Here is an 18,218-nt window from a genome sequence, read left to right as displayed (position 1 = left end):
AATTTACGTTTACTAAGGTCTAGACTTCTGGCGATGTAGGAAATCCATATTACAACTAGAAATATGATCTAAAGTGCTGATAACGCAATGCTGATTTTGTAGCAGGCTCCCCCACCTGCCTACCAGGGCTGTGTAGTCGGTAAGCCAAACCTCCGACATTGACTCTGACTCTTCAATTTCCATGACACCGACTCAAGACTCCACCAAAATTGGCTCCGACTCTGACTCCACAGCGCTGCCGCCTACCATGCCATACTGGTGCCACTTTTGGGCTCCTTCAGGCAAATGATCTTCCCCTCCACCACTTATACCTTTACCCCTGATACCAACCAATTCAATTTACATTCTGTTCCCATAGTGTCAATCTCAGTGCTCCCATATTTGCAGTTTAAAAAAAAAAATAGGTTAGGCTTTGAAAAATGATTTACAATAACTAATACAGAACTGGCAAAGGTTAACGTGATTCGGATCATACAGCACAGGGATATCACTGCACAAAGTTTAATTTGACACAACTTTACATCGGTCAGTGACTTGTGTACTGTTGAGTATGAAATTCACTGCACATTCCTTATCCAGATATGCAGTTTTTTTTTTATTTTCAAGTTAAAAAAAAAAAAAAAGTAAAAATGTAATTGAAAACAGTAGTGACTGGATGTGAGCGACTCAGACTTTTAACATTTCGACCTTTCCTGAGTCTTTGTCACAATAGTCGCTAAATACGAGCGAGAAAAGAAGTCTGAGTGTCAGATATACAATATGTATAGTAAAGTACATATATACAGTTGTGTAAAAAAAAATGTTTGCCCCCTTCCTGTTGTTTTTTTGCACGTTTCTCACATTTACACATTTACATATTAAACAAATATAGCACAAGTAATCACAAAATGTAGTTTTTAAATGAAGGACTTTAGTAACATAGTAACATAGTTAGTAAGGCCGAAAAAAGACATTTGTCCATCCAGTTTAGCCTATATTCCATCATAATAAATCCCCAGATCTACGTCCTTCTACAGAACCTAATTGTATGATACAATATTGTTCTGCTCCAGGAAGACATCCAGGCCTCTCTTGAACCCCTCGACTGAGTTCGCCATCACCACCTCCTCAGGCAAGCAATTCCAGATTCTCACTGCCCTAACAGTAAAGAATCCTCTTCTATGTTGGTGGAAAAACCTTCTCTCCTCCAGACGCAAAGAATGCCCCCTTGTGCCCGTCACCTTCCTTGGTATAAACAGATCCTCAGCGAGATATTTGTATTGTCCCCTTATATACTTATACATGGTTATTAGATCGCCCCTCAGTCGTCTTTTTTCTAGACTAAATAATCCTAATTTCGCTAATCTATCTGGGTATTGTAGTTCTCCCATCCCCTTTATTAATTTTGTTGCCCTCCTTTGTACTCTCTCTAGTTCCATTATATCCTTCCTGAGCACCGGTGACCAAAACTGGACACAGTACTCCATGTGCGGTCTAACTAGGGATTTGTACAGAGGCAGTATAATGCTCTCATCATGTGTATCCAGACCTCTTTTAATGCACCCCATGATCCTGTTTGCCTTGGCAGCTGCTGCCTGGCACTGGCTGCTCCAGGTAAGTTTATCATTAACTAGGATCCCCAAGTCCTTCTCCCTGTCAGACTTTAATATTAAGGGAAAAAGAAATCCAAACCTACAGGGCCCTGTGTGAAAGTGATTGCCCCCTATACCTAACTGGTTGGCCCACGCTTAGCAGCAACAACTGCAATCAAGTGTTTGCGCTAACTGGCAATGAGTCTTCTACAATGCTCTGGATGAAATTTAGTAAACTCATCTTTGCAGAGTTGTTGTAATTCGGCCACATTAGAGGGTTTCTGTGCATGAACCGCCTTTTAAGGTCATGCCACAGCATCACAACTGGATTAAGGTCTTGACTTTGACAAGGTCACTCCAAAGTCTGAATTTTGTTTTTCTTAAGGCACTCAGAGGTGGACTTGCTGGTGTGTTTTGGATCATTGTGCCTCAGCTTGAGGTTGCAAACAGATGGCCGGACATTCTCCTTCTTGATTTTTTGGTAGACCGCAGAATTCATAGTACCATTTACTACAGCAAGTCTTCCAGGTCCTGAAGCAGCAAAACAGCCCTAGACATCACACTACCACCTCCATATTTTACTGTTGGTATGATGTTCCTTTTCTGAAATGCTGTTACTTCTACGCCAGATGTAATTGTACATGCACCTTCCATAAAGTTCAACTTTTGACTGGTCAGTCCAGGAGTATTCCCCCAAAAGTCTTGTGGGTCATAAAGATGTTTTCTGGCAAAACTGAGACAAGCCTTTATGTTCTTGTTGCTCAGCAGTGGTTTTCATCTTGGAACAATTTTTGTCCAGTCTCTTTCTTATGGTGGAGTCATGAACACTTACCTTAACTGATGCAAGCGAGGCCTGCAGTTCCTTTGATATTGTTGTGGGGTGTTTTGTGACCTCTTGGATGAGTTGTCACTGTGCACTTACGGTAATTTTGGTCGGCCGGCCACTCCTATGAAGGTTCACCACTGTTCCATGTTTGCCCCATTTGTGGATAATGGCTCTTTATACTTCCCTGGAGTTCCAAAGCTTGAGAAATGGCTTTATAACCTTTTCCAAACTGATAGATCTCAATTACTTAGTTTCACATTTATTCCAGAATTACTTTGGATTGCGGCATGTCTAGCTTTTGAGGAGCTTTTGGTCTGCTTAACTTTGTCATGCACATCCTATTTAAGTCATTTCTTGATTAAGAACAGGCATGGCAGTAATCAGGCTGGCATGTGGGTAGGGAATTTGAACTCAACTTCCCAAAGATGTGATAAACCACAGTTAATTTATGTTTTAAAATAAATTTTAAAAACTTCATTTAAAAACTGCTTTTTGTGATTACTTGTTATCTTTGTCTAATATTTAAATTTGTTTGGTGATCTGAAACAACATCCAAATCTTATTTCAAGTAACCGGCTCTAAATCCTCAATGGCCCTGCTTGAACCCAATGCTGTGGGTTTTTTTTCTATTGAAAAAAGATAATTAATGAAAGCCAGAGTCAGTGCAGTGCTCCTGTTTGCAGTTATGTGAGAGATCCATATTTCACATACTCCTTTCGTTCTTCAGAATGGACGAGGCAAATGGAATGCAAAAATGCAGGTCTGAACAGCTCCTTATTCTTTCACCATCTCCTCTACATGGTTATCTGTCTGCCGAAGGATGTATCGACACAATACGCACTATTTTACAATATATTTGTACACCTATATGTATAATAAGATATTTTATAAACCAAATGACATGTCCTTACACTATACCAGAGTCTCAGGGTCTGGGTCCGTTTCTCCTTTGCAGTGGGATATTTCTCCATATCTTACCTCAGGATAACCTGGTCTTCCTCCAGGCTTTTCCTGAATCTTGTAATTAGAAGCTGAGAAGAGAAATAACAGGGCACTTTATATTAACTGACATTCACTGATTGTCAGTGACATAAAACAGCATCAGGAGAGGACTGAGCGGCCAACGAAGAGCTCCACAGATCCCTCCACCACCTGGATTTCCACAGCATGAATTTGTACTTGGCTGAAAAAGTCTTTGCAGATCGTAGTTGGGTTTTCTAAATTACTAATCAATCATGTTGTAGAGCTTTTTTATTGAGGAACCAACATTGTAAATTGTCCACAATCTTCTCTGTTGTGAATTCTGCTTTTGGGCTCCCTCAGGTGGTTGTAGGTGGTAATGCAGTTGTCTCTGGATTGCAGTCCTGGTCAGGTGTATCTGCTGATTGCAGTTCTGACTGGGGTATTTAGGTGTGCAGGATTCATTAGTCCTTGCCAGTTGTCCATGGTTTGTGGGAAGTGTTGGACCTCTGTCTGGTTCCTCCTGCATTGCTGCCAAATCAGCGAAGATAAGTGTCTGGTTTTGTTTCTGTGGCACACATGCTGTGTGCTACTAATTCAGTGCTATTCTTTAGTTTTTTCTTGTCCAGCTTAGATTGTGTCAGTATTTTCTCAGTCTTGTTGGATTCTCAGGAGTTGCAGATATACGCTCCACGTCTTTAGTTAGATGATGGTATTTTTTGTATTATCTGCTGTGGATATTTTTGGAAGGGTTTTAATACTGACCGCTTAGTATTCTGTCCTATCCTTTCCTATTTAGCTAGTAGTGGCCTCTTTTGCTAAATCCTGTTTTCTGCCAGCGTGTGTCTTTACTTACGGGAAAAGAATAGCACTGAATTAGTAGCACACAGCATGTGTGCCACAGAAACAAACCTAGACACTTATCTTTGCTGATTTGGCAGCAATGCAGGAGGAACCAGACAGAGGTCCAACACCTCTCAGAAACCATGGACAACTGGCAAAGACTAATGAATCCTGCACACCTAAATACCCCAGTCAGAACTGCAATCAGCAGATACACCTGACCAGGACTGCAATCCAGAGACAACTGCATTACCACCTACAACCACCGGAGGGAGCCCAAAAGCAGAATTCACAACACTTCTCCATATGGACATCGCCTCAATGTTTCCTCAAAAACAAAAGCTGGATTCACATCTGGGTTAGAGTCTTGACATTGCCGATTCCACAAAAAATACCCTACTGATTACGGTAAGTCCATTACGCAGCATTGTAAAAACCGTAGTGACCCTAAGAAACCTAACCTTCCTCAATGGTCAATGGGGTTCTTCAGACTCCAGTAGTTTTTGACATTTAAGTTATCTGACATCGATATTCACTTTATGGTCTTAGTATAGAAATTGGTGTAAATTTATCATGGAAATTTGATGCTTGATCATATATGGCGGAGGCTTCAATTTGTGGCACATAGATACATCAAATCTCCTGGCAGGTGTACTAGACATGAGTGAGTTATGAGCCACAACGCACCTATATGACCACCACTGGGACTGTTACTGATATCATCATAACTATTTATACCACCCAAAAACAAATGGCCGTTTCATTAGAAGTTTGCAGAAGTAAAGATTGCTATATATTGCCAACAGTTATTTCTATCTTAAAAAGTGATAGGATATTATTGCTATCACTGTAAGGGGTTCTGACATCTAGGAATAGTACCAGTCCTGAGAACAAAGGGACTTTCAACCCGGCGGGCAGAAAACTGTAGTCTGTTCCCATCCAAGTAAATAGTCAAGGCACAATTCCCTCTACATTAGCAGATGTTCAAGGAAAACTTAGAGGGGAATAAAGAGTTTAGTCCATTTTGTTCTTAGAAAATTGAGTGTCCCCCACCAATCACAAATTGAGAACATACCCTAGCTATACACCATCATTTAACGAGATTATTTTTAATGGTTTAATCAGTACTTGCCTTTATTGTGACTTTAAGTCTGGGAATCTGTGGGGCTTGGTTATCAGTGTAAGTCATAATTTAATTGGATATATTGATTTTTCTTAATTTGGACAAACTACAAATGGCATCATGATGGGAAACCGCTGGTGCCGAATGATGTCAGATTGAAATGAATAAGGTTGGGTTCAGACTGTGTTTGGGGCTCATAAATTCTGGCACGTTTGGTTTGATAAATTACTGCCCGGTATATAAAAATACAATGTGTAAAAATGAGTGGCAGAAGGTTTGAGGAGCTTACACCCATTCTTGAGTCGTGTCTAGTATTGTACACCTGCGTTGCCTAAGTATTCAGAGCTGAGTTACAGTCCAACACACAACCCATGGAGATAAGCGTGGTTAGGTGAAGAAAGGAGCCATGTTTTTCTACTTCTGTACCAAGGCTCTAAAGGTGTTTTCCTGGCCTGAGACCGAAAATCTGTAGTTACCAAAATTACTGCAAACTTCTGAGTCACACTGTCACAATTCCATCTGTATTCCCGATATGTGTTGGTTGCATACTTGCTTTCTTGTGTCCAATAAACTTCTACATCTTTCTCAATAGAAAAGAATTGTGTATGAGAATAGTCGGCACGTGACTGCAAGGATGTAAATTACAAATACGTTGTCACGTGACGACCAGTTCGCCTCGGGAATACAGGAGAATCGTAACAGTGTACATATTGCACATTATCAAGGTTCGGCAATCTTCATTAAAAAAAAGAAAAATACAAAAACTGCTTGCAGAATAGTGCCTTAAAATTTACTATCCTCATCATCACTTTCCCATCCCAAAGACCATCTTTATCAGACTGGATATGTTTTTATATCCCTAAGAATATCTCCATTCTAAATAAGGGAATTAAATCTGACAACTCCTCAATGCACAGATGTGGTAGATGTACCATGACAAGTGAGGCTTGCAATGCCGGTATCAAAGCTCGCCTACGATTGATCTCTTGCAGACCTTGATTTCTCATAGATTCAGAATTATTGATGAGCTCATCTTTGATAGGTCATTCTATAAATGTGCTCAGGTTAGTTGTTTCACAGGAGAGGTGTAGTATAGATCAGAGGTCCCCAACTCCAGTCCTCAAGGCCCACCAACAGGTCATGTTTTCAGGATTTCCTTTGCATTGCTCAGGTGATGCAATTATTACCTGGGCAAGACTAAGGAAATCCTGAAAACATGACCTGTTGGTGGGCCTTGAGGACTGGAGTTGGGGGCCTCTGGTATAGATGACCCAAGGAATACAAGTCCACCAGAGCTGAAGATGCTCATTAATGATCTTATATGACCTCTGATGGGATTTATGTAGGGATTTTGACATGTTGGTTTGTTCTTTCTTCCTTATTTCAGAAAACCAGTCTTGTATCCTTACAGCCCGGTTACATTTGCATTTAATAAGAACAGTGAGGCCATGTGTGAGCTAATGCCGTACAGCTGTTCTGCATGTATTACTCTACGTGTCTGGTTTCATGGTTGAACTTGTCATTCTTGGTCGATATATTTTTTTTTTTCGTTCCCTTTGGCAACCTTTTTCTTGTATGTAATTCCAAAGCTCAGCACAGTTATAAGTAGACACATTACCAGTCAGCAAATTTTTACTGTAGTTTTTCCAGGACTATAATAATCAAACTATTCACATGATTCATTTATTTTAAGGTATCTTCATTTTAACCACATTGAAACACTAGAACCAGAATCTTTCTATCATCTTCCTAAGTTGGAGAGATTGTAAGTCACCAGTAAAAATGCTGATAAACATTCTGGGTTATGGAGGGGAGTGATATATACAAATATTTACTATGTTTTTTATTTTTCTTTTACCCGTTAGGTTTTTACATAATAACCGGATCACTCACCTGGTACCTGGCACTTTCAGTCAACTGGAATCTATGAAAAGACTGTAAGTCTATGCACAAAATGGTTCATGTGTAAATTTAAGCTCATATTTGGGAAACTCCATGAGTTCTGATAGGTGAACCAAGCGTTGTGACGTTGGTGTATACATATACATGTGATAATGTTAGGTTGAACAATTAAGAAATGTTCACTCCAGTTGCCCACTCCTGGCCTAAATGGATATTGATCAAGTGCGCACTAATGAAATAACATCAGACAACACACAGTCAGATGTAAACTCTCCTTGATTAATCTATGGCTCAGCTCCAAGGGCTTTATTTAGTCAGAACACAGGTTTATATAACCCCTGTAAGGGGGGCTCGGTTAGCTCTAAAATTCGATTGATCGGATGTATTCCATTGGTTAGTGGGTTGGGCAATGAGCAAGTCCGTGGGCGGATCCTTGAGGTCATCAGGGTGGGTTGGTCCATGAGGTCATCAAGGTGGGCGTCCATGTGGGCGGATCCATGAGGTGATCAGGGTGGGCGTCATCTTGGATACCAGCACATGGTGTGCTGAAACAGGAAATGGCAGCCATCTTTATGGTCTCACTGATCATCTTGGATATCAGCACATGGTGTGGTGAAACAGGAAATGGCAGCCATCTTTAGTGTCTCACTTTGATCTGAGAAAGCTTATGTAAGGGTACCGTCACACTATACGATTTACCAACGATCACGACCAGCGATACGACCTGGCCGTGATCGTTGGTAAGTCGTAGTGGTCGCTGGAGAGCTGTCACACAGACAGCTCTCCAGCGACCAATGATGCCGAGGTCCCCGGGTAACCAGGGTAAACATTGGGTTACTAAGCGCAGGACCGCGCTTAGTAACCCGATGTTTACCCTGGTTACCAGCGTAAAAAACAAACAAACAGTGCATACTTACATTCCGGTGTCTGTCCCTTGCCGACTGCTTCCCGCACTCACTGACTGCCGGCCGTAAAGTGAAAGCACAGCACAGCAGTGACGTCACCGCTGTGCTCTGCTTTCACTTTACGGCCGGCAGTCAGTGAGTGCGGGAAGCAGAAGGCAAGGGACCTGACGGACACCGGAATGTAAGTATGTACTGTTTGTTTTTTTTACATTTACGCTGGTAACCAGGGTAAACATCGGGTTACTAGGCGCGGCCCTGCGCTTAGTAACCCGATGTTTACCCTGGTTACAAGCGAACGCATCGCTAGATCGGTGTCACACACACCGATCTAGCGATGACAGCGGGAGATCCAGCGACGAAAGACTGTTCCAAACGATCTGCTACGACGTACGATTCTCAGCAGGATCCGTGATCGCTGCTGCGTGTCAGACACAGCGATATCGTAACGATATTGCTGGAACGTCACGAATCGTACCGTCGTAGCGACAAAAGTGCCACTGTGTGACGGTACCCTTAGGTTAAACAATATATGTTATGGGTTGCTTCTCTCAATCTCTTATGTCTTGAGGCTAATTAAGTATTTGATCTTATGGATCTCCTCAACAGTAAATACTTTATTAACCTTTTTTTTTTTCTTGATCCCACCGTGGTTCCCTAACCCACCAGTGTTAAGTGTCACTATGACATCAGAGGCTTCATGACAATGCGGATGCTATAGACACCAGAGAATGTGTAACCAATTATGGGTATATCGGGGAGGTATATTGGAGCGCGTTACCCATGTCCTTGGGACTTTCCTACCTGCTGGATCTATTACTCTCCAATCTCCCATCTCCATGGTTACATAAAATACACATGTGACTCACCCTGATGTACACATCCTAGATCTGACCGTCTCGCCCGGGAGGGGGAAATTGGAGTTTTCACCAGTTTGAGACAAGTTTTCCTGTGGAAAACCTCCCTTTGTAGCTGGACTTTGACAAACAGGTCAGATCCTACTCTGTCCCTAACTGTCTAACAAGTTTACAATGTGAGAGATGGATCCAGGAGGCGCTCAGCAACCCTGACAAAAGTAGGAGTAGTCAGGAGCACTTACATAGTTACATAGTTACATAGTTATTAAGGTTGAAGGAAGACTATATGTCCATCTAATTCAACCCATAGCCTAACATAACATGCCCTAACATGTTGATCCAGAGGAAGGCAAAAAAAAACCATGTGGCAAAGAGTAAGCTCCACATTGGGGAAAAAAATTCCTTCCCGACTCCACATACGGCAATCAGACTAGTTCCCTGGATCAACGCCCTATCAAGGAATCTAGTGTATATACCCTGTAACATTATACTTTTCCAGAAAGGTATCCAGTCCCCTCTTAAATTTAAGTAATGAATCACTCATTACAACATCATACAGCAGAGAGTTCCATAGTCTCACTGCTCTTACAGTAAAGAACCCGCGTCTGTTATTATGCTTAAACCTTTTTTCCTCCAACCGCAGAGGATGCCCCCTTGTCCCTGTTTCAGGTCTATGATTAAAAAGATCATCAGAAAGGTCTTTGTACTGTCCCCTCATATATTTATACATTAAAATAAGATCACCCCTTAGTCTTCGTTTTTCCAAACTAAATAGCCCCAAGTATAATAACCTATCTTGGTATTGCAGACCCCCCAGTCCTCTAATAACCTTGGTCGCTCTTCTCTGCACCCGCTCCAGTTCAGCTATGTCTTTCTTAAACACCGGAGACCAGAACTATGCACAGTATTCTAAGTGTGGTCGAACTAGTGACTTGTATAGAGGTAAAATTATATTCTCCTCATGAGCATCTATGCCTCTTTTAATGCATCCCATTATTTTATTTGCCTTTGTAGCCGCTGCCTGACACTGGCCACTGAATTTAAGTTTGTCATCCACCCATACACCCAGGTCTTTTTCATTGACGGTTTTGCCCAGAGTTTTAGAATTAAGCACATAATTATACATCTTATTACTTCTACCCAAGTGCATGACCTTACATTTATCCCCATTAAAGCTCATTTGCCATTTATCAGCCCAAGCTTCTAGTTTACATAAATCATCCTGTAATATAAAATTGTCCTCCTCTGTATTGATTACCCTGCAGAGTTTAGTGTCATCTGCAAATATTGAAATTCTACTCTGAATGCCCCCTACAAGGTCATTAATAAATATGTTAAAAAGTAGAGGGCCCAATACTGACCCCTGTGGTACCCCACTGCTAACCGCTACCCAGTCCGAGTGTGCTCCATTAATAACCACCCTTTGTTTCCTATCCCTGAGCCAGCTCTCAACCCACTTGCACATATTTTCCCCTATCCCCATTATTCTCATTTTATGTATCAACCTTTTGTGTGGCACCGTATCAAAAGCTTTTGAAAAGTCCATATACACTACATCCACTGGGTTCCCTTGGTCCAATCCGGAACTTACCTCTTCATAGAAACTGATCAAATTAGTCTGACATGAACGGTCCCTAGTAAACCCGTGCTGATACTGGGTCATGAGGTTATTCCTCTTCAGATACTCCAGTATAGCGTCCCTTAGAATGCCCTCCAGGATTTTACCCACAGTAGAGGTTAAGCTTACTGGCCTATAATTTCCGAGTTCAGTTTTTGTCCCCTTTTTTGAATATTGGCACCACATTTGCTATACGCCAGTCCTGTGGTACAGACCCAGTTATTATGGAGTCTTTAAAGATTAAAAATAATGGTCTATCAATGACTGTACTTAATTCCTGCAGTACTCGAGGGTGTATCCCATCCGGGCCCGGAGATTTGTCAATTTTAGTGATTTTTAGACGCCGCCGCACTTCCTGCTGGGTTAAGCAGGTGACATTTAATTGGGAATTTTTATCACTAGACATTTTGTCTGCCATGGGATTTTCTTGTGTAAATACTGATGAAAAAAAGTCATTTAGCATATTGGCTTTTTCCTCATCCTCATCCACCATCTCACCCAGACTATTTTTAAGGGGGCCAACACTATCATTTTTTAGTTTCTTACTATTTATGTAGTTAAAGAATATTTTAGGATTATTTTTACTCTCTGGCAATGAGTCTCTCTGTCTCAATCTTTGCTGCCTTGATTTGCTTTTTACAGAATTTATTTAATTTTCTGTATTTATTTAATGCCTCCTCACTACCTACTTCCTTTAATTCTCTAAATGCTTTCTTTTTGTCACTTATTGCGCCCCTTACAACTCTATTTAGCCATATTGGTTTCCTCCTATTTCTAGTATGTTTAGTCCCATACGGTATATACTGTGCACAGGTCCTATCCAGGATGCTAATAAACGTCTCCCATTTTCTTTGTGTATTTTTGTGTCTCAGGATATCGTCCCAGTTAATTGCACCAAGATCCTCTCTCATCCGTTGGAAATTTGCCCTCCTGAAGTTTAGTGTCCTTTTAACCCCTCTACTACACATCTTTTTAAAGGATACATGAAAACTTATTATTTTGTGATCGCTATTTCCCAAGTGACCCCCAACCCTTATATTTGATATGCGGTCTGGCCTGTTGGTTAATATTAGGTCTAGCAGTGCCCCCCTTCTTGTTGGGTCCTGAACCAGTTGTGAAAGGTAATTGTCTCTCATAATTGTCAAAAACCGATTACCTTTGCTGGAACTGCAGGTTTCTGTTCCCCAATCTATTTCAGGGTAGTTGAAGTCCCCCATAATAATGACTTCTCCTTGAGTCGGAGCTTCATCTATTTGCTTTACTAGGATATTCTCCATTGCTTCCATTATTTTTGGAGATTTATAACAAACCCCTATCAGTAATTTATTATTTTTTCCCCCTCCCCTTATCTCCACCCACAGGGATTCTACATTTTCATTAAATTCACCTATATTATCGCGCAGGATGGGTTTTAAGGATGATTTTACATATAGACACACCCCTCCCCCTCGCTTATCTGTACGGTCATTTCTGAACAGGCTATAGCCCTGCAAGTTAACAGCCCAGTCATGGCTCTCATCCAGCCACGTTTCAGATATCCCCACCATGTCATAATTATGCTCCAACAACATTAGTTCTAATTCGTCCATTTTGTTGGCGAGGCTTCTGGCATTAGTATACATGCACTTTATGTTCCTCTCTGTACTTCTATTTCTTAAATTATTAACTGTTCTGACCCCACCCCCCCATGCCACCGCCACCCCCAACTTCCTTATTTGTGCCCAGGTCTCTGTCTGCACTATCTTCCCCTCCTATTAAATGAATACCCTCCCCCCCAATTCCTAGGTTAAACACTCCTCCAACCTTCTAGCCATTCTCTCCCCCAGCACAGCTGCACCCTCCCCATTGAGGTGCAGCCCGTCCCTAGCGTAGAGCCTGTAGCCAACTGAGAAGTCGGCCCAGTTCTGCAGGAACCCAAACCCCTCTTTCCTACACCAATTCTTGAGCCACTTATTAACCTCCCTAATCTCCCGTTGCCTCTCTGGCGTGGCACGTGGTACCGGCAGTATTTCGGAAAATACCACGTTGGAGGTCCTTGCTTTCAGCTTGCTGCCTAATTCCCTGAAATCATCTTTAAGGACCTTCCACCTACCTCTAACTTTGTCATTAGTGCCAATGTGCACCATGACCGCTGGGTCCTCACCAGCCCCTCCCAATAATCTGTCCACCCGATCAGCGATGTGTCGGACTCGAGCGCCAGGTAGGCAGCACACCGTTCGACGATCCCTGTCTTTGTGACAGATTGCCCTATCTGTTCCCCTAATAATTGAGTCGCCCACTACCAGCACCTGTCTGGCCTGCCCTGCTCTCCTATTTCCCTCCTTACTGGAGCAGTCACTCCTCTGGCTTTCAGAGGACATGCCTGGCTGCAGCAGTGCTACCCCTGTACTGGCACCCCCCTCATCTGCCAACTTAGCAAACTTATTGGGGTGTTCCAGATCAGGACTAGCCTCCCTGGCACTCTTCCCTCTACCCCGCTTCCTAACTGTCACCCAGCTTGCTACTTCATTGTCCTTCAGCTCCATCCCACCATCCCCCCCCTCATCTGTCCCATTGAGCGTCTGCTCCGTGAGCAGAAGACTCCTCTCCATATTGTCTATGGATCTCAGTGTTGTCAGCTGCACATTTAGATTCAGAATCTGGGTTTCCAAATGCACAACGTGCTCACATCTCGCACAGCAGTATGCACCCTCGATCGGCTGCTCAAGGACTGCATACATGGTAGGGACCATCAAATCTCGACTCCAGGGATGTGTTTCTGATAAACTTCTTTACCAGCACGTAGTCACCAAGTTGGAAAGCATGGGTACCTTCACTGGAATCTGGACCTGGAATGGATGATAAAACTTGTACATGTGTTACTGACCGTTCTTTAGTAAGGACAATTACATAATTTACAAGAGTATCACTTCCTAAGGCTAGCTGTTGTGGAAAATATTGACCCAACCTTGGAGGCCCCCCAAAAAGAATCTCGAATGGTGTGAGTTTAGTGGGACCCCTTGTAGTGTTTCTGACTGAGTATAAGGCAACGTGCAAAATGTCTGTCCAAGTCTGACCTCCTAACTGGCTTTCAGTATTTTATTTTTCAAGGTGCCATTCAGTGTTTCTACTTTCCCACTGCTCTGTGGGTGATATGGAGTATGTAAACCCAAATCCGCTCCCACCAATGTCCATAGTTCCTTAGTCAGTGCTGCAATGAATGTGGGTCTTTGGTCATTCTCAATTACCTCTGGGACCCCATATGTGCATACTACTTCAGTCATCGGTCTCTTAAGTCACTCTAGCAGTCATGTTGGTTACTGGATAGGCATCGGGCCATCCTGAGAACATGTCAGTCACTACCAGTACATTTTTGTACTTTCCTACTTTTGGCATTTGAATGTGATTAATCTGAATCCTCTGAAAGGGATAGAGTGGTTTAGCCAAATGTTTCTGAGTAACTTTCTGGGACGGTGCTGGATTGCATGTTGCACACACAAGTCAGGAATTGCAATATTTTTGGGTGACTGTAGAGATCCCAGGTGCCATGTAAGTCTTCCAAATCAGGTCATTCATCTGATTCTTGCCTCTGGGTAATACCATGTGCCCATTCTGTCACCGAGGAGTACAGATTACGGGGTTGACAGACCTCTTTATTTATCCTCCAGACTCCATCTTCATCCTTTTTAGCTCCTCCTTCTTGCCATGACTTCTTTTCATCATCTGGTGTCTTGTCTTGATATAGATGGATAAATCTCATAAGAGAGCTTTGAGGACCTTCTTCAGTGTCTGCTTTCTCTCTCCCAAATAGATCTGCAGCATAAGTTTTTGCTGTATTGTCAGCAAAGAAGTTCCCTCTTGCTTCTGGAGAATCCAGTCTCCCATGAGCTTTGATCTTGATCACTGCAACCTCCAAAAGTAGATCTAGAGTGGCCACAAGTTCTTGTACGGTAGCAGCATGTTTTACTGGAGTTCCACTGTACGTTGGGTATCCTCGGGCTGCCCAGATACTGCCGAAGTCATGAGCCACTCTGAAAGCATATCTTGAATCCGTGTTGATGTTGACCACCACCTCCATCGCTTCCTGACAAGCCAATGTCAAAGCCTTAAGTTCCGCTTCTTGTGCAGACATGTGCGGTGGTAGGGATCCAGCTGAGATGACCTGGTCATGTGTAACCACAGCATATCCTGTATGGAACCTTCCTGTTTCATCTGCAAATCTGGAACCATCAGTGAAGAACGTCAGGTCAGCATGTGGGAATGGGTCTTCAGACACGTTTTTCTTGGAGGCTACTTCTTCCTGCATTTGTTCAAGACAGTCATGATCCTCCTCTGAGTGTGTAGAAGAATCTTCACCGAGAGCATCAGCATCATCCACATCCCCCCTGGAAAGAGGAAGCAGCATGGACGGGTTGAGGATGGTGCAGTGGACAAGTGACATTTTCCGGACCAAGAGGGAACATTGGAGTCTCATATGACGCTGCAGCGACAGACGTTTAGGTTTCAAAAATAGCTTTTATGTTGTGTGGAGCCTTTAAGAGAACCGGATGTCTTAAGATGATATCAGAATTTGGGATTCCAAGAGCTGGTGCAGAATGTTTAAGAGCGTAGAAAGCTTCCACGGATTTGGGACATAGTGGAAACGCTGACGTCTTGAGGTCATCGTACAACGGCTGCATCAGCTTGGAGGCATCTGGAATCCATTGGCGACAATATGTGATAAGACCTAAGAAAGCTTGTAACTGCTTAGGTCCTTTTGGTAAAGGAACGGTCTTAATAGCAAGTTTCCTTTCATCCGTTAGGTGTTTCAATTTTGGAGAGAGACAGTGGCCTAAAAACACGACTTTAGGCTGACACCTCTGGACTTTGTTGAGGGACACCTTACAGTTTTGTTGTGCAAGATGAAGAAGACTGAGACTTGACTCTTCAGCGGTCGCCTGATTAGGACAGCATAGTAGATCATCCACATATTGAAGGAGGACAACTTGATGGTTAATCTCTCTCCACGGCTGTAGACAAGTGGCAAGAGCCTGAGAGAAATGACTTGGTGAGTTCTGTGCTCCTTGTGGGATGACCGTCCAGGTATATTGTGATCCTCTGAGTGAACGCAAATGGGTACCAATCTTTTAGATGCAGTGGTATGCTGAAGAAAGCATTGACAGTGAAACGTTCTGCAGCTAATGGTATTTCCGACAGCAATGTATGTGGATTGGGCACAGTGGGACTTTCTAGTACAGTTGCTGCGTTAACAGCCCGGAGATCTTGAACCATACGATACTTTGGGGCTTCTCCTTTTAATGTCCTCTTCTTTACTGGAAACAAAGGTGTGTTACAGGGAGATTTACATTTGACTAGTGCCCCGTTCTCCAAGAGAGTCTTGATTTGAGTGGCCAAATACTCTTCCTGGACAGATTTGAGTGGGTATTGGGGCACCCTAGGAAGCTGAGCCCCAGGTTTAAGAATGACCCGTACCGGGGGCACAGCAAGACGTCCAATGTCTTCAGGGCCAGTAGACCATAGAGTAGATGGAACTTGTGACATCACTTCTGGCGGAACCCTAGAGACTGTTAGCAGCTTCATCCATCATCATAAGCAGAGGTGCAGCTTGAAGTTGACACTCTTCGCTCGGATTGAGCGGGTCAGTGATGGTGACGGTGAGACCATCTGATGAATAGGCAATTGTTGCTCTCAGCTTTTGGAGAAGGTCTGCTCCTAGAAGGTTGGTAGGACAAGTGGGGGACACCACTAGACGCATAAACACATCTTCGTATGGTGCAACCTGTATCTTACGGGTGAGCTTGTTAGAAGTGGGCTTGCCATCCACTCCCACGCATGTCACGGCTTCAGAGGATATCCGATCAGGAAAATGCAGGTCCTGTAATCTGATAACACTTCTGGCTGCACCTGTATCTACAAGAAATGGTAAGGGTTTGCCTTGAACGTTGATAGTTACTTTGGTTATAGGACCAGACATAGAAGCCAAAGTAGTGGACACCGGCTTGCCCTTGTCCTATCGGGTACTTAGATCCATCAGAGCTGCGGTGTGACTGACATCTGATGCATCTGAGCTTGTGGTGGTCGTTCGTGTAGTATTGGTCATTGTAACAAGGATAGTTGAATCTGCGATTATCCTCGTTGTGATTCCCGAATCTGCGTCTTGGAAAAGGGGCCCTACAATCCCGTTTTCAGTGACCTGGGTTGCCACAATTGAAGCAGACATCTTTGCTACGAGGTGATAGAAGTTTCTGGTTTTGATATTGTACATCAGTCCATAGAATATGGGTCTTTTTGTTCGAGGTTATCGATTTCTCAGGGAGTGTTTTTTCAAATCCCTTAGCTATTGTTAAAACATCCTTAGGATCCAATGTAGCATATTCAGGTCTGATTGCTTGAAATTGCTTCCTCAGGGCTTCCTGAAGGCCTTCAACAAAAGAGGAGACGAGCACGTTGAATTTTTATTTGGTTACTGAAGCCAAGGTCATTAAACATTTGAGCTAAGCGAGCATGATATCTCTCCACCAATTCCCCTGGTTCCTGCGTGACATCCTTGAAAGATGTTGACTGATCAGCCAACTTATCCGAGGCCCATGTCTTAAGTTGTTGGCAGAACAAAATACCAGAGTCCCATGTGGTGTCACTGGCAAGTGAGGCATCATTGAACGCGATTTCAATAACAGGCCAATATGCATCGCCCGCTTTAAGATTTGCCAGGGAAATGAGATCTTGCCACGTGGCTGAGTAATTCCTTTGGATTTGAAGCATGCTTCTGTAGAAAGGCATCGGCTGTTTTTCTGGATCTGGAAGTTGGTTCAACAGAGTAGCAGCTTGCTTGGGTGTAAACTTGACGTAGAGGGTGGGCTCCTCAAACATGAGCATTGGCACTGTTGGTGGTGGCACCTGAGGCGAGAGTAGAGATTGCATCGGGAGTACAGATGTAATCCCTTGTGTATGAGGAGCAGGAGGAGGTAGCAGTCTTGGAATGAGGGGCTCTATTTGGGCAGCTCCAGTATCATGGTGTGGGGTCCAGGTGACACAGGCAGTCTTAAAAGCTTTAACAGCCCTGTCCTCATTACTAATTAACCTGATTTCAGAGAGACAGCAAATGCTTGGGGGGCTACACTTGTTTATTATAATTCCAACGATTTCCCTTGTGCATGCATAAACAGGGAAACCGAAAATGCCAACACCAATGGCGGGAATTATCAAGGTCTCAATCTGCTCACTAATATTTGCATACTCTAAAATGCGAGTTATTGCTGCACGAAGTTGTTGAGTACTAACATCTGGATGAATAGGGTCAAAAGTAGGGGTCACAGCGTGTATGATCATTCTACACAGAAGATTGCCAGCTTTAGTAACCGCTTTAGTAACCGCTATGTCCCCAACAGCTATCTGACCAGGTGACTCAACAATGATTCGACTGTCAGCTTGAATATTTACCCCTCCTGCTTCCACTATAGCTCTAGCTACACCTCCATTGTGCTCTAACCGAAAATTTGCAGCATTAACAATAGCGTCTGTCTCCATTGTTATGTCACCCTGTCCCACCACTAACAAGGGTCCCTCAGGAAGTTTTTTCAAAAATTGGTTGCCAACATTCCCTCCCCTTTGTGCTTACTGTGCTATTGGTATCCCCC

The 18,218-nt window shown here is 43.1% G+C and overlaps 1 protein-coding gene across 2 annotated transcripts in view; it reads left to right on the top strand.

Moving 5' to 3' along the window:
* Positions 1-18,218, top strand: part of PXDN (peroxidasin) — a 223,652-nt gene that overhangs the window by 131,443 nt on the left and 73,991 nt on the right. For both annotated transcript variants that reach the window (XM_069728002.1, XM_069728001.1), the window contains 2 exons: positions 7,017-7,088; positions 7,189-7,260. In XM_069728002.1, coding sequence (XP_069584103.1) covers positions 7,017-7,088; positions 7,189-7,260 — 144 coding nt within the window. The remainder of the gene's footprint in view (positions 1-7,016; positions 7,089-7,188; positions 7,261-18,218) is intronic.

The sequence above is a fragment of the Ranitomeya imitator genome, chromosome 5, assembly GCF_032444005.1.
Source record: "Ranitomeya imitator isolate aRanImi1 chromosome 5, aRanImi1.pri, whole genome shotgun sequence".
Lineage (NCBI taxonomy): Eukaryota > Metazoa > Chordata > Amphibia > Anura > Dendrobatidae > Ranitomeya > Ranitomeya imitator.
Note: the sequence above shows the minus strand (reverse complement) of the source record. Positions and strands in the feature narration are given on the sequence as shown.